Below are 15003 nucleotides of genomic sequence, written 5' to 3'. Positions count from 1 at the left end.
CGATACGCGGGCCTCTCACTGTTGTGGCCTCTCCCGTTGCGGAGCACGGGCTCCGGACGCGCAGGCCCAGCGGCCATGGCTCACGGGCCCAGCCGCTCCGCGGCATGTGGGATCTTCCCAGACCGGGGCACGAACCCGTGTCCCCTGCATCGGCAGGCGGACTCTCAACCACTGCGCCACCAGGGAAGCCCCAACACTATATTTTATTTTCAAAATATTTTAAGTGCAAAGAAATAGGGTGTTGGGTGTGTGCATGCTCTTTTAAATTAAAATGGGAAAAGTAACCACATACGTATTACACAAGTGCTCGTATAAATTGCTTTTGTGTTAAACACTACATCATGGATTCCTTTCTCTGACAGTGCATTTAGAGCTACTTTACAATGGCTCTTTAGAATTTTGTTGTGTGGGAGTACCATAATATAGTTCATCTGTTGATGGATATTAAACCTGTTCCCACCTTTATGCTCATTGAAAACAATGCCAAAATAAACATTCTTGTACATATATCTTCTGAGAACGCTTCCTTAGGATAAATTCCTAGAGGTGGAATCTGCTGTGCAAAACGTGAATCCGGGTTTTAATCCTCACTTATGTTTGATTTCCGACTCCCTCATTCCTCAGCGATCATCAGGGACTTTTGATTCTTCCTGTCAAATGCCTCTCTTGTCCTTTCTTGTCTTTTCCTATCAGTGCCATCTTCCTGGTCCAGTCCCTTATCTCCACGTGCCTGGATTACTGCCATACGCACAGGTCATGTTACTCCTTGGTTGAAAGCCCCCTATAAGTAAGCCCTGGATCCCTATCCTAAGCCCTGAAGACTGGCCTTGGGTTTCTGTGGTGTGGCTTCAGTATTCCCACTCTTTCACTCCCCCAGCCACAACCTCACCATAAAGTGTTCCAAGGAAACGAGTGCCTCAGGCCCTTTGCACGCTCTCTTCCTTCAGCTCTTTCCCCAGATATTCACATAGTTCAGTTTCTCATCTCGTTAGATCTCTGCTTTGACATCATCTTCTCAGAACTTCCCTGACTCCTGTGAAGAAGAGGGCTCATTACTCTCCATCCCTTTATCTGGTTTTGTTTTCCCTTTGTAGCACTTAGCACCAATTAAAATAAGCATTTGCTTGTCAAATGGACTAATGGGAAGCTTCATAGCTGGCTTTTATGTTCAAATTTCTTCAATTCAACCTCCTAAACTTTACAGTATTTTCCTTTAAACACCAATTCAGTCACGTCAAAGCTTTCCAAAGACTCGCTGCTTCCAAAGGCAAAGACCATGGCCTAACTTCACTTGCTGGTTCTGATCAGACCTTCTTGACCACTTAAACTGGTCTCTTTCATGTCTCAGAGTTGCACTGACTCCCAGAATCTGCTTCCCTTTGATATTATCTCTCGCGTGCTCTTTTTATGGAATTGATCATCTCACACTGTGTAAATTACACCTGAGCACACCTTCTCTTATTGATATTCTTCACATCTTTTATCTCTTTTATCTCAGTGCTGCATCTTGCTGAGACCATTTGCAGTAGAAAGCTTAATAAGCTCTTTGGAGTTTTAGTGTCAAGGGCTGCTCATTCTTAAGTTGAGGATTTTATTTTCCCCTTGTGGAGTCTGGAGTTTTTAGAGACTGTCACTGGGTCTTCCTTTAGCCATTTTTCTTTGGAGCAATCACAAATGCTTCTCTACAAAGAGATGAAAATATTCCATCTGCCTGATACCCTAAGTACTGGTTGGAGGTGGGTTGAAATTGCTTTCTGGAGACAGGGCTGACAGCTGACAGCTCGGTTAATGTTTCCATTTTTGTTTTTAATCTCTTCTCAGATAATACCGTATACCTGCTGGTGGTGAACCATCCAGATTTTAAGTCCTCGGTTGAGTTGTTTAAATTTCAAGAAGAAAAGTCACTTTTGCATCTGAAAACCATCAAACACAAACTTCTGCCTAAGTACTGAGATATGTCATATTTCTATTTTCCTTTAACACCAGTGGATGGTTAATCCACTTTTAGTGTTTCCTTTTGGCAGGGAGTAGGGGACCGGGTGGGGGGATAATGGCATCTCCCCTTTCTAATGATCACAAACTCCTCCAAGTGTTCTTCTGCAGAAACTTTTTTTTTTATATAAATTTATTTATTTTATTTATTTATTTTTGGTTGTGTTGGGTCTTTGTTGCTACGTGCAGGCTTTCTCTAGTTGCGGCGAGTGGGGGCTACTCTTCGTTGCGGTGCGTGGGCTTCTCATCGCGGTGGCTTCTCTTGTTGTGGAGCATGGGCTCTAGGTGTGCAGGCTCAGTAGTTGTGGCCCGTGGGCTCAGTAGTTGTGACTCGCGGGCTCTAGAGCGCAGGCTCTGTAGTTGTGGTGCATGGGCTTAGTTGCTCCGTGGCATGTGGGATCTTCCCGGACCAGGGATCGAACCCATGTCCCCTGCATTGGCAGGCAGATTCTTAACTGCTGAGCCACCAGGAAAGTCCTCTGCAGAAACTTTTGAGGACTCAAGCCCCTCAGAGAAGACCCATCCTCTTCCTCCCTCATTTGCCAGGCTGGCTGGATGCTGCTTTATGGCTCCTGGCCTCAGAGAATGTTCCTTTAACCTTTTAGCAAGAAAACACTCTGCTCTTCTCGAAAACCAGACTTAGTATTTCAAACCCAAGCCAGTTCCATAGACAAATTTCACATTTTGAGCTTATTTGTTATTTATTTTTATATTAAAAGATGTAATATTACATGTTTCTAAGAATTAGAAATACATACCTAAGAGGAGATCTGAAATCTGGTGCCTCTAAGACCTCCCTGTGCTGCCTCTTCTGCTGTTTGTTTTGCACACGATTTTTGAAATAGCAGCTCTGTGGTGACACTGAGCTCCATCCCAGGCTCCTTGACAGTATGACATACAGAGAAAGAAAACACACATGGATCCCTGATCCCCAACAACCCAACACAAAGTCAACATCCTCGCTTGCCTTAGGGTTTGGTTTATGAGGTGGTGATGGATTAGGAAAATAATCTGACACTATCTTCCCAAACAGTTTTTATCCTCGAATCATTATGATTTTCTAGAATCCTACCCTCTATTTGAGTAATTTACCTGCAGAATTCAATTATCTCTGAATTTGTAAATCTAGATTTCTTTTAAACCGTGTGGTATGTACATGCAGGTGCCTAGCAGAGCACCTGGTAAGTGATGTGTGTTCAGTGTTACCAGTACTCCTTCCTCTCCTTTCTTACCTGGGGGATTTGAAGATGAGGAAACCGAGACCGGCGAGAAATCGAGTTACTGGATGAAAGTCAATCAACCAATTAGTGGCCATTACAGACTACAGCCCAGGTCTTCATCTGCATGAAAGTTCAGACAACAGCTTTTGGTGGGAGAGTTTCTTGGTACATTCATTCAACAAATATATTTTGGAACGAGAATGAGGACACTGAGTGTCTGGAGAATGTGCTAAATCCCAAGATCTAAATTAGAAGAAAGTATGTAGACTAGAGAAGCTGGGCTAATGGTAATAACAGTAGTGATAATAACAACTTAATAAGCTTCAACTATAAGTTGGGTGGTGCAATAACCAAGTTAACAGATTATTTTATTAACTTTTTACAAATTTTTTTTTTTTTAATTTTTATTTTTGGCTGTGTTGGGTCATCATTGCCACGTGCAGGCTTTCTCTAGTTGCGGCGAGCAGGGGCTACTCTTTGTTGTGGTGCGCGGGCTTCTCATTGTGGTGGCTTCTCTTGTTGCGGAGCACGGGCTCTAGAGCTCAGGCTCAGTAGTTGTGCACGGAGCATGGGCTTAGTTGCTCCGTGGCATGTGGGATCTTCCTGGACCAGCGATTGAACCCGGGTCCCCTGCACTGGCAGGCGGATTCTTAACCACTGTGCCACCAGGGAAGTCCCACAAATATTTTCTTAATTAGGTTTTATTTCTATACCAGTTTGGATTAAAGAAAATGAGGGCTGGAGTATTTAACTTGCCTCAGGTGACACTGTCAATAAATGGTACAACTGGAACTTTAACCCTGGTTGCTGGAGTCTGGAGCTTGTGTTCTGAGTCACTATGAAATAGTGAAAACTTATTATATTTGTTTTACCATTTAATCTTGAAAATCTCAATTTTGTCCAATTTCCCAGGGTTAGAGTATTTTTTTCTGGGCAGTTGCAAATATATTGATCTTTGGCAATATAGAACCAAACTATAGTTAGTGCCACAATTAACTAAAATTCTGCTCTCTCAACCCAAGGATTAGCCATGTATATTTTCTGCTTTGTATTTGATGGTTGTTTATATGGTTGTCTACAACATTAATATTCCAATGACTATTATAATTTGAGCATGTTATTAATAATAAAAACAACACAATGGTCATTATTGGTCATTTACTCTATGCCAGGCATGGTGCTAGGGTCTTTGATTCATTATTTCATTTTATTCTTACCCCAACATTTCAAGATATGGAGAGGCTCAGAGTTTAGGGACATGCTGTGGCCCCATGGATGATAGCAAGCAACTCCAGAATTCAAATGGAGTTCATCAGATTTCAAAGCTATTACTCTAAACCCTTCTGCTCTGCTCCTTTTCATGAAAAATAACAAAGGATTATAAAGCAAACTAATTTCAGAAATCTGCCTTTAAAAAAGAGAGGAAAAAACCCCAGCTTGCAGGCTTATGCCTGAAGCCTGTACAGACTAACCCTAAATTCCTAGACCCTTTTTCTCATGTAGTAACTGTGGCTACCATTGATGGAGGCTTTGTGATTGGCAGGCTCCCCGCAAAGCATACAGCAGGCATCATCTCATTGTAATTCCCACTGCAACGCCACAAATGAAGATTCTGACCCTTAGTCTTACACTAATGAGCTGTATGACTTTGGGAAAATCATTTAACCTCTCTTTACAGATGAGAAAACTGAGGCTCTGTACGCTTATCAAAGTCGCCCAGGAGCCCAGAGCTGCGTCAGAGCTGATGTGCTGGCCATGACGCCCTCTGCAATGGAGCGGAGATAATTCTCTCCCAGATAATGGCCCCCGGGAACTTCTGTCACCTCAGTCAGTGCAGAATGACTCACTTATGTGTTCGCTGTTGTACCTATTAAAGCAGAAAAATAGACTCATATATCTTAGATTTTCAGTAACACAGGGAGAATCAAAATCAGAACAGCAACAAAAAAGCCACAGCATCCTATTTCTGAGCATTCTTGCTCACAGACATTTCACTCCATTTAGAATTATGAAACTTTATGGCTGGATGTGATCTTGTAAGGATGAAAGATAGACCAGTCCATCTACTCCTTTTTTATAGATAAGGAAACTGAGGACCTGGAATGTGAAATGATTCATTTTCCCTAGATCACACAGCTAATAGTAGCAGAGCTTTAACTAAAATGAAAGCCTCAAGATTGCCAGGGTTTTTTTCCACTGCCTGATGCTGACGTTGGACTGTTCTATATGAGCATAAAGAAATGTGTGGCCCTGATAATGATTCCTGGCCTAATTTAATGTCTGTGGAGTTTAGTCTATCTAAACATACAGACACACACACACACACACACACACACACACACACACACACACACACACTTTTTTAAAGACACAGTTTATAGGATTTTTATGTTCCATTGCTATTAATTAATAACCTTTTAGGGTTTCTTAGGGTAATTATTGTCTTTGTGGATTGTATAGGTTGGACTGATTTCACATAATTCTGGGCTGTAACAGCTATTGTGAAGGCTCCATTCCACTTTTTGATTTTGTAAGTAGACATTAATGAATGCCAATGCATAATCCTGTAACGTACCATGCCTTCACCTGCATGTGTCATATGTGTGTGTTTGAATTGCAGTTTGAATGGCATTGTCGGTGTGGGACCTGAACACTTCTGTGCCATCAGTGATCACTATTTTGTTGACCCCTACCTGAGATCCTGGGAGTTGTATTTGGGTCTAGCGTGCTCATTTGTTGTTTACTACAGTCCAAATGAAGTTCGAGTGGTGGCCAGCGGATTTGATTTTGCTGTGGAATCAACATCTCACCTGATGGCAAGTATGTGAACTCTTTAAAATGCCATGCATGTCCCCAGATTCTCCTTAGACATCCTTAGAGCATATTCATTTTCTAAATGATGGGATGCATTTTAACATGTTATCCCAGTAAGAGGATTAGGGAAAATGTAAAATATCTTAATTTTTCAGGGGGTAACATATATCAAATCAGAATTTTCTGTTTTGTGAAGGCATACTCTTTTTAAATTTCTTTTTTGGGGAAAAAAGTGCATTTCAAGAGGGGGTACTGCAATAAACATTTAGTATTACTAAACAGCTTTGTTTTGAGGGAGGATTTTTGAGTGTATAATGAGGTTAACAATTTGTAGGTATGTATATATCAGTAGTGCTGGTTTGTGACACGACAAAAAGCTTGTACCAAAATGTAAATCAAGGCACCACTTCCTTCATAAAGAAAGTGTTACCATGGGGGGAAAAGTCAGCCTCACTAAGTAGTGTGCTTATTGATGTAGTTGACTTATATTATTTTCTGGTGGTGATCGTGAAACAATTCACAGACCAGCAGTGGTTTGGGGACCACACTTTGGGTAGCATTGGTGTGTATATAAAATCCTCCTCGTCTTGTATGATGAAGGATTTGTAACATACTTAGAAGGTTAGTAACATATTTAGAGGGTAGTAACGTATTTAGAGAAAGCAACACAGACAGTTTTCAATTATTCATATCATCTCCTGGTCTTCACAGATAGCAGATAATCACGTAGTCACTTATCTCTTTGTCCTGGGATGCACTGTGCTTATACTGGCCACAGATCATTATGATGAATGTGACATTGCACTCAGGGTAGAGGGGAGGAAGTCTCCCCTCAGATACAGGCCAAGCACTTGTCTTCTCTTGTGCTTTCTCTGGCCTAAAACGAGGGGCTAAAATGCAGAACCTGGGGCTTGCCATTATGTTGACAAACCAAGAAAAGCACTGTCATGCTTTTGCTCCCAGATATTTGTGTTAGAGTTAAGTTCCTTCCCTACTAGTCAGTGCCAATTAGCTTCCCACCTTTAGAAATAACTTTTCAGAGATTAAAACTCCTCTGTGCACTGTCAACTCATTGAGTTCCTTCAGAATTTGGTGTGCTTTGAGACAGGTTCCATTTTCCAGTCTCTAAGCAAAATTCTTCCCTAGGAAGAGTTATTACAACTTCATGGTAACCTTCTGAATCACATTACTTCACGAGCTTTGATGTAGCTCTTTCTTCTCTGAAGGTATGTCTATATATCTGAAGTGCTGGCTCATAAGATTCATGTGTATGAAAAGCACACTAATTGGACTTTAACTCCATTGAAGGTAAGATGTATTAATACTATAAGTTTGCAGAGTGATAATTAGATTCTAATTATTTGTGAAATTAAAAGTGAGGAAAAAAGGATTGTCTAATTGGAGTGGGTGAGAACCAATTTTTCACTCTTTTATTGAGTCATCAGCATCATATGGGTTTGTTGTTCACGTTTGCTTAGCTGCAGAGTGGGATGCAGCAAACCACACACATCACCTGTGAAACTGATTCTTTCTGCTCTAGTGAATTTTAAGCTTGGCATTGTGTTCTTCAGTTCTCTTTCCTTTCTTCCTTCCTCCTTCCCTCCCTCCCCACCCCCCCTTTTTTTCCCCTCCATGTTGATGGAACAGACAATAGCCTCAACTTGTATACAACAGCACAATATTTATAAAGCCCAAGTACTCACAATGGCCGCCAGGTGCCCTGGCAGCCCATCCCTTTGCTGCCTTTGTCTGCAGCCCTTGGCCCGCTGCTGAGATACTCCTGCTTGAGTATTTCTGGGGCTCCCCTGGCAAGGCCCTGCCTCAGGACGGGGTACTTGTCTCTCTCCTCAGGTGCTGTTCCTCCAGATCTCCATGGCTCTTCCTTCATACCTTTCCAGATTTCGCTAAAATGTCACTTCAGCGAGGCCTTCCCTGGGCACCTAATCTAAACTTGCAATTCTGCTCCTTGCTAAACACACACACACACACACACACACACACACACACACACACACACACATTTCCTCTCTCCTTTATGGCTTTATTTCTCGCATCCTTTGCTAACTTATTTTGTATTTTACTTCTCTATTGTCTGTGTGCCTCTCCTACTAGGGTATAAGCACCACAGGACAGATATTTTCTCTATGTGTTCCTGGAAGAATTCCCACACGTAGTAGGCACTGAACAAATTAATTGTTAATTTAACATGCTGGGGCAGGGCATTCTTCAGAGCTTCATTTTCACCCGAACCAATTCTGATCCGGTCTGAAGGTTTGGAGCAAAAGGGGTAAAAACACAAAAGAGAGGAAAGAAGAAGTAAGAGCAAAGTGGAGTATTATGAAAGTAATGCTTCGGAAAAACACGAAGATAATGCTCCCCTGTCACACCTGCCCACGGCATATGAAGCGCTGTCCCCAGGCCCCGTGTGACTGTGCCCGTCGGCGCATCTCAGTGACTGTCCTGAGGGGCTTCACTCTGAGAAAATTACCTTGAAGCAACATCAAATGTAACATCATGTTTGACATTAAAATCACTGGCAGGACTAGTTTGGTATGAAGCTGAATTAAAATGGAATTACACACTCATATTGGCCGGGGGAATAAAAACAAATTGTAGTTATAACAATAGGCACTTCTGCAAGTTGAAAGTTAAAGGATTTTATAAGAATAAAACCCAATCCAACATACATTCAACACAGAATCATAAAGGCACTGTTCTTGCCGAGGCAAGATTGAGGGCAAAGCTTATTTCAGGTTTGGCTCCCCCTTCTGGCAGCAAATCATGCCTGTCTCCTGACATAACAATTCAGTTGAGACTCCCCCCCTTCAACTGTAATGTTATTCTTTCTTCTGAAGGATCATATTCATGAAGACCAGCTAATTGATACTTGGAGTGCCAAGAAATTTGATAAACTAGCCGGGATTGTTCTTGGAATTTGGGATGTGATGCAGATGGGTTTATGTCCTGTCAAAGTGTGGTATATACATACAATGAAATATTATTCAGCCTTAAAAAGGAATGAAGTGTACTAAATCATGCTATAACACCTATGAACTTGAAGACATTATGCGAAGTGAAATAAGCTAGACACAAAAAGACAAATAGTGTATGATTCCAGGTACCTAGAAGAGGCAAATTCATAAACAGAAAGCGGAATAGAGGTTACCAGGGGATGGGGAAGGGAGGAATGGGGAGCTACTGGGTACAGTTTCTGTTTGGGATGAGGAAAGGTTCTGGAAATGGATCGTGGTGATGGATTCACAGCCTTTCGAATGTACTTGATGCCATTGAATTGTACACTGAAAAATGGTTAAAATGACAAATTTCATGTTTTACATATTTTACCGCAATAAAAACAATCCCCTCCTCAAAAAAAAAAAAAAAAAAAATCCAAGACACAGCCAATGAATAGTCTCACTTCAGTGAGTTCCAACTCTCTAAAAAGTGGAATATTTGTTAAGAGGTTCCAGTTTTTCCCAAAGAGAATAATGTATTGTTTCCCTTACCAAGGAATGTAACCATTTCCACTGGACTTTGTGGAAGCATGAAACACGGTCTGAGTGTGCATCGTGGTGAGTTAGTATTGCTAGGAATTACGGATTTGCAAGGGAAGAGTTCATTGCTGAGCCCAAGCTGAGCTCCCTGCTGGACTGTCAGCTCTTGCTCAGCAGGACCCAGGCCTGCCCCTTGCTCAGCAGGTGTGCAAGGCAGGAACTCATTAATCATGCAGTGAATGAACGGGACCCCAGGTTTCTGTGTCCTTCTCTCACTCTCACTCCCCACCCTCATCTTTGCAGGCTTTCATCTGCCATGGAATTCACCAGCTGGCCGCGACCCCTTCCAAAGATAATAGCAGAACGCTGCGACAAACATTTTCCTCACATAAAGAATTTAACGTTATCAGCCTAGAATGTCTGACCCTGGGATAGATGGGGTTTGGGGATGGAGGAGACTTGGAGCTGATTTTGGCCAGAGGATGTTTGCTCAGCCGCCTCCTTTGGCCAAACTTGCCGGTTTCCAGGGTAGGAATGAGTGATGGCGCTGCATGAAGGTCAAAAGGAGGCTCTGCCTCAAGGCTTGAGCCCTCTCGTCCCTTCCCGGCCATGTGCAGAGAGCTCATTTTCAGTAGGAAGCACAGGGCAGCGTGGGCTCACCACAGCTGTCTGTCTGCCCACGCTCTGGCCTGTGCAATGAGTCACCGCCAATAATGACAGGGTCTCTGGGTGCTGAGGTAGGCTGGCCTCTGTTTGAGGTACACGGTAGATATTGTTTCTCCAACTGAGAGTTAGAGGTAAACAAATAGATGCGATTTCTCTCCGGTAGAAGGCAGCCAGGATGATGAATGATGGAATTAAGAATCGTTGGTATTATTTATGATCCCGGTACAAAGCCGCGACAGCAATCTGTGCAGTCATCACATGCTTGCAACTTATATTTAGAAAATAAGCAGCAGAAGAACAGGGAGTTGAATAACATCAGGAAGCCAAGGAAGAAACTTTTCCTCAACTCCAAGGCACAAATTAGACCCCGGGTGATCATTTCTCCTCTGGCTGCAGAGCCTATGATTAGCCATTAAAGAAGAGCCTACATTTCATTGATGTTCTCATCAGAAATGAATCTACATTTCCTGGTTGTTTTCTGAATGCTTATAAAAATATCATTTGCACATGCCGTTTTAGAAGGAACTGTTTTAGGCTGCACTTAAAACTTTTTTTTTTTCTTTCAGTTTTAATTTCATGCACAGATGTTAGTCCAAATGCCTTCATCTAACTTTTAACAGTCTTCTTTGGCTTTCTGATCTTCCCCCTCCCTCGTGTGTCCTGGAAACCGGCAAAATACTAGCATAGATGGAAAGCTAGTGGAATTCCCTTGAGTGCTAGTGAAATGGGGCAGAATTGTCATGTCCCCGGAGCCAGGAGTGTGGTGACCAAGGACAGGATGATAGTTTTCCCTGATGTATTGCTCCATCACCTCTCAAATTTTTTTAACTTTCTCTCCTTCCTTCTCTCCTTGGTTTTCATCTAGAAGCCACTGGACTTTTAACACACTTATGGATAATGTATCCGAGGATCCTGTGACAGGGGACCTTTGGGTTGGTCGCCACCCCAATGGCATGAAAATCTTCTATGACCCAGAGAATCCTACTGGATCAGAGGTTAGTTTGCAAAATGAATCATGTCAGTGGTTGAAAATATAAATCTCAATTATATGTGCAAATAAAAGGGGGACATGGATAGATGACCCCAGAGATCAGATATAAAAGGGAATGGGACTCTGGGAGGCATTTGAATCAGAGTCCAGGCGGGAGACAGATGGTACGTGTAAACTGGGTGATTTGAGGGGACTTCATGAGGGCACTACATACAGAGGTGTAGGCACAGGCAGTGAACAGGGATAACGCAGTACCCCAAGGCTAACAAGGAAGGCAGGGATGGTAACCGGAGGCCAGACGAGAAGGGAGCTGTGTGTGGAGAAGGCGCTGGGAGGGGAACCTGACCTCTGGTTGAGGGATGTAGCCAACCAGCAAGGGCCTCACGGGGTTGGGGGGCTGGGGTCAGCACCCCACCTCCCTCTCGGCCCTCCCTCTCCCCACCACTGCTGCTGCTCCTTGGTCAACCTCTACTGGAGGCTGGAGGGCAAGGGAGCCCTGAATGGGCTTCGTACAGGCTGAGCAGAGTGGAGGGTGGGCCTGGAGGGCTGGGTTAGGATAGCCAGCACTGGACTGGGGTCCATATCTTTATTTCGATAGTGAGTTTCTCCAACTTGGCAATTCACAAGAGTATAAAAAATATACCATACCACATTGCTCTGGTCTAATCATTTGTGTGTTACCTGCCTTCCTGTTCAACCCCCTTTTCCTGTGTGTCAGTACACGCACAAGTTTGTTATGGACCAGTCCTAAAGCAGGGATGGCCATCCTCTCCAAACCTTCCTGGCAGAATGGAAACCTAAATCCCTTGCTGGAATGATCTGGGCTTAAAAGAACTTCTCTTCCATCTTAGTTTTAGTACCCAAAGACCGTATTGGTGTCCATGGTCTTTTTTTCAGAGGATTGTTTTGGCAGTGCAAACAAGAATTCGAAACTCACTTTGCCAGGCGCACCTGAACGTTTACTATGACTTACCTGGGGTTTTTGACTCGGAGTTTTCAGTAGGTACTAATTGTACTTGTTATTTACGTCAGATACATGGTATACTTTGTGACATGGTTTACTGCTATGTATTCTTTTTAAAGCTCAGTTTTAAGAGTCAGTCTTGGGCTTCCCTGGTGGCGCAGTGGTTGAGAGTCCGCCTGCCGATGCAGGGGACACGGGTTCGTGCCCCGGTCTGGGAAGATCCCACATGTCGCGGAGCGGCTGGGCCCGTGAGCCATGGCCGCTGAGCCTGCGCTTCCGGAGCCTGTGCTCCGCGGCGGGAGAGGCCACAACAGTGAGAGGCCCGCGTACCGCAAAAAAAAAAAAAAAAAAATCAATCTCATCCCCCCCTCCACCCCCGAAAAAAAAAAAAAAAGATTTTTTTAAAGGCTACGTCTCTTGGATAAGAAACAAAAACCAAACCAAATACATATTTCCATTTGCCTGTTGGCCCTTCATGCCCTTTATCTCGGGGTTTACAGGACAATTGTGATTATGGTGAACAGCAATCCTCTGTGCCTTTTGCTAGTTCTTAGCTATTAGGACTGCTATATGGTATGCTGAATAGAATTGAAGAAATGTATGCTGTGGCGTGTTCACTTCTCAGAACTGGGCAGAATGTTAGATTCTAATTTGTTCTTGCTTGTTAGCTCATTTGGGGAACTTGGGCCATTTGCTATAGCATGGACTTAGTTTGCTGTTCTGGAAAAAAAAAATACTTCCTTTCTAATGATGCATCTGGTGAGGTATAGCAAAAAGTAATAACGATCCATTGTCTAGTGCACTGCCCCACAGAAGAGTGATTTAGTTTTATTAGAAAGTGGTATCCTAAAGCCAAGGTGCACCATCAACTATTTCCCAGTAACTAACTACTACATGTGAATGCTATAGCAGTTTCCTAAGACATCTGTCTTTGGTGCCAGCTGTTTTGGAGAGGTCCTTTTAAATGCTCACGTTGACCCTTTAATAAACAAGCACTAGCCTTCCTATTCTGCCATATTTGGTGTTTTTGTATATCGGTATCTGTTCTTCAAGTCACTGTAGTTTATCCTAAAGCCTTCAGAATAACACGAACTTAAAGTTGAAAGCGAATTTAGAGTTAATATAGTCCCACCCATCTCATTCTACAAATGAGAAACAAACAGTTAAGTGGAAGATCCAAAATACAACCCTGGGCTCCTGCCTTACAGTGTGCTCAGTATAGTAGGTGAATCATGTGAAATTACCATTTTATGGGCCAAAATGGTCAAACATCGGCTATCATGTATAGCCATCCTAGATACTATCAATACTATACTGCTGCTAATGATACAATCATATTTCTGCTCAGCTAAATGGAGGAAACCAAACTCATGAAATCTTACACATTTAGAGTTGGGACCCTAAGTTCAGAGGAATGATGAATGTGATGGAGAGGTATGTTCTCTTTTGGGCAATGCTCTTTTTTGTGTTTGTTTTTGTTTTTATTGCCACATTTAAAAACCAGGAATTAAGTGTAAACATCCAAATTCCTAGCTTACCTGAAAATATACAAAAACTGGCCTGAATTCCAGCATGGCAATAATTTGACTATTACTGAGTAATACCCACTCCTTCCCGCAATTTACCATAGTCCCTACTGCTCCTTTATGTCTCACACCCAGGCTGTACTACTGATTTATAATTCTTGCCTCTATAGGTCTTTGAGTCTCTATCTCTGTTAAAGATCATCTGATCAGAATCTGTCATTTTGCCAAGGAGGAAACAGGTATGATATAGAGAGTAATTTTGGAACAAAGTATGGTTTACCTAAAGGCTTCTTCTTATGGAGAAATGACCCCATATTTAAAGTTATGTCTTGAGTGACTTTAAAAAATATTAATCTAATGTTATTTTTCGATGGGTGCTCCAAATCCAGAAGATTTTAGAAGAACCCAAAGTTACAGTGGTTTAGGCAGAAAATGGTACAGTGTTACGAGGAAGTATGGTTGCCTCTGTATACAAAGGGAAACTGCTGATTGGTACTGTGTTCCACAAAGCTCTTTATTGTGAGCTCTAACAGGCCGATTTGCACCCATGCCCTGACAACAGGGAGCTCCTCATTTCAACTGCTTGCCACATCTAAGGGGCCACAGTGATCTCATCTGAACAATGAATGCTGACCCTAAATTTGGACATCACAAGAGATGAAAGTGTGTTTAGCTGGGAACAGATGTGATGCATAAGGCTTCTTTGAGAGTACAATATCAAATCAGTCTTGGGATATTTGACAACTTCATTTACCAGTAAAAATCCTTTAAATGGAATTGCTAAAATCATTACGTCAGTTGTCAGGTCTTAAGTAACTTAACTATATGTGACCCAGAAAGTCCTTTCCCTAAAACACGTTTTCCCTGAGAGCACATGAGCTTATTGCTGCCTTGCCTTGTCTTGTTCAAAAAGCAGGATGAACGCACATGTCATCAGAGCCCCAGCACCCAGAGCCTCCAGTTCACGTGCTGGACAACCAGACAGGCACTAAGAAGTTGTCTTCAGCTCCAGGCCTACCTCCTTAGCAAAGCCATGAGACATCCTGGCACACTCAGACCCATTCCCATTTCCCTTCTAAATATGGCTTTCCCAGTAAAGAGAAGCCTAAATTACCCCAACTCTCCTTCTACTTTTGCTCATTTTTGCATTGCCAAAGGTTTAGTCACAGATAAATTACGGTTTGTGTGTGTGAGAGAGAGAAATTAATATCCCCCATTTATTACATTCAGTCTTCCGAACATTTAAGGCTTTAGGAATAAAACCGTTGAAAGGATCCCCGTACTCTGGGGTGGGCTGACTCTAAGCTTGCCCTATGCTGCGTGAGGCCAACTGCTT

At 42.7% G+C, this 15003-nt stretch overlaps 1 protein-coding gene across 1 annotated transcript in view; it reads left to right on the top strand.

Annotated features, from left to right (window-relative positions):
- Positions 1 to 14197, top strand: part of LOC103075141 (serum paraoxonase/arylesterase 1) — a 22118-nt gene extending 7921 nt beyond the window's left edge. Inside the window, 7 exon segments of the mRNA XM_007450667.1 lie at positions 1822 to 1945; positions 5833 to 6002; positions 6005 to 6032; positions 7253 to 7334; positions 9257 to 9269; positions 11069 to 11180; positions 14041 to 14197. Coding sequence (XP_007450729.1) covers positions 1822 to 1945; positions 5833 to 6002; positions 6005 to 6032; positions 7253 to 7334; positions 9257 to 9269; positions 11069 to 11180; positions 14041 to 14197 — 686 coding nt within the window.
- The last annotated feature ends 806 nt before the right edge of the window (positions 14198 to 15003 follow it).

This window comes from Lipotes vexillifer, unplaced genomic scaffold, assembly GCF_000442215.2.
Source record: "Lipotes vexillifer unplaced genomic scaffold, Lipotes_vexillifer_v1.1 scaffold172, whole genome shotgun sequence".
Taxonomy (NCBI): domain Eukaryota; kingdom Metazoa; phylum Chordata; class Mammalia; order Artiodactyla; family Lipotidae; genus Lipotes; species Lipotes vexillifer.
The sequence above is the reverse complement of the archived record's forward strand: the minus strand, read 5'-3'. Positions and strand labels throughout refer to the sequence as shown.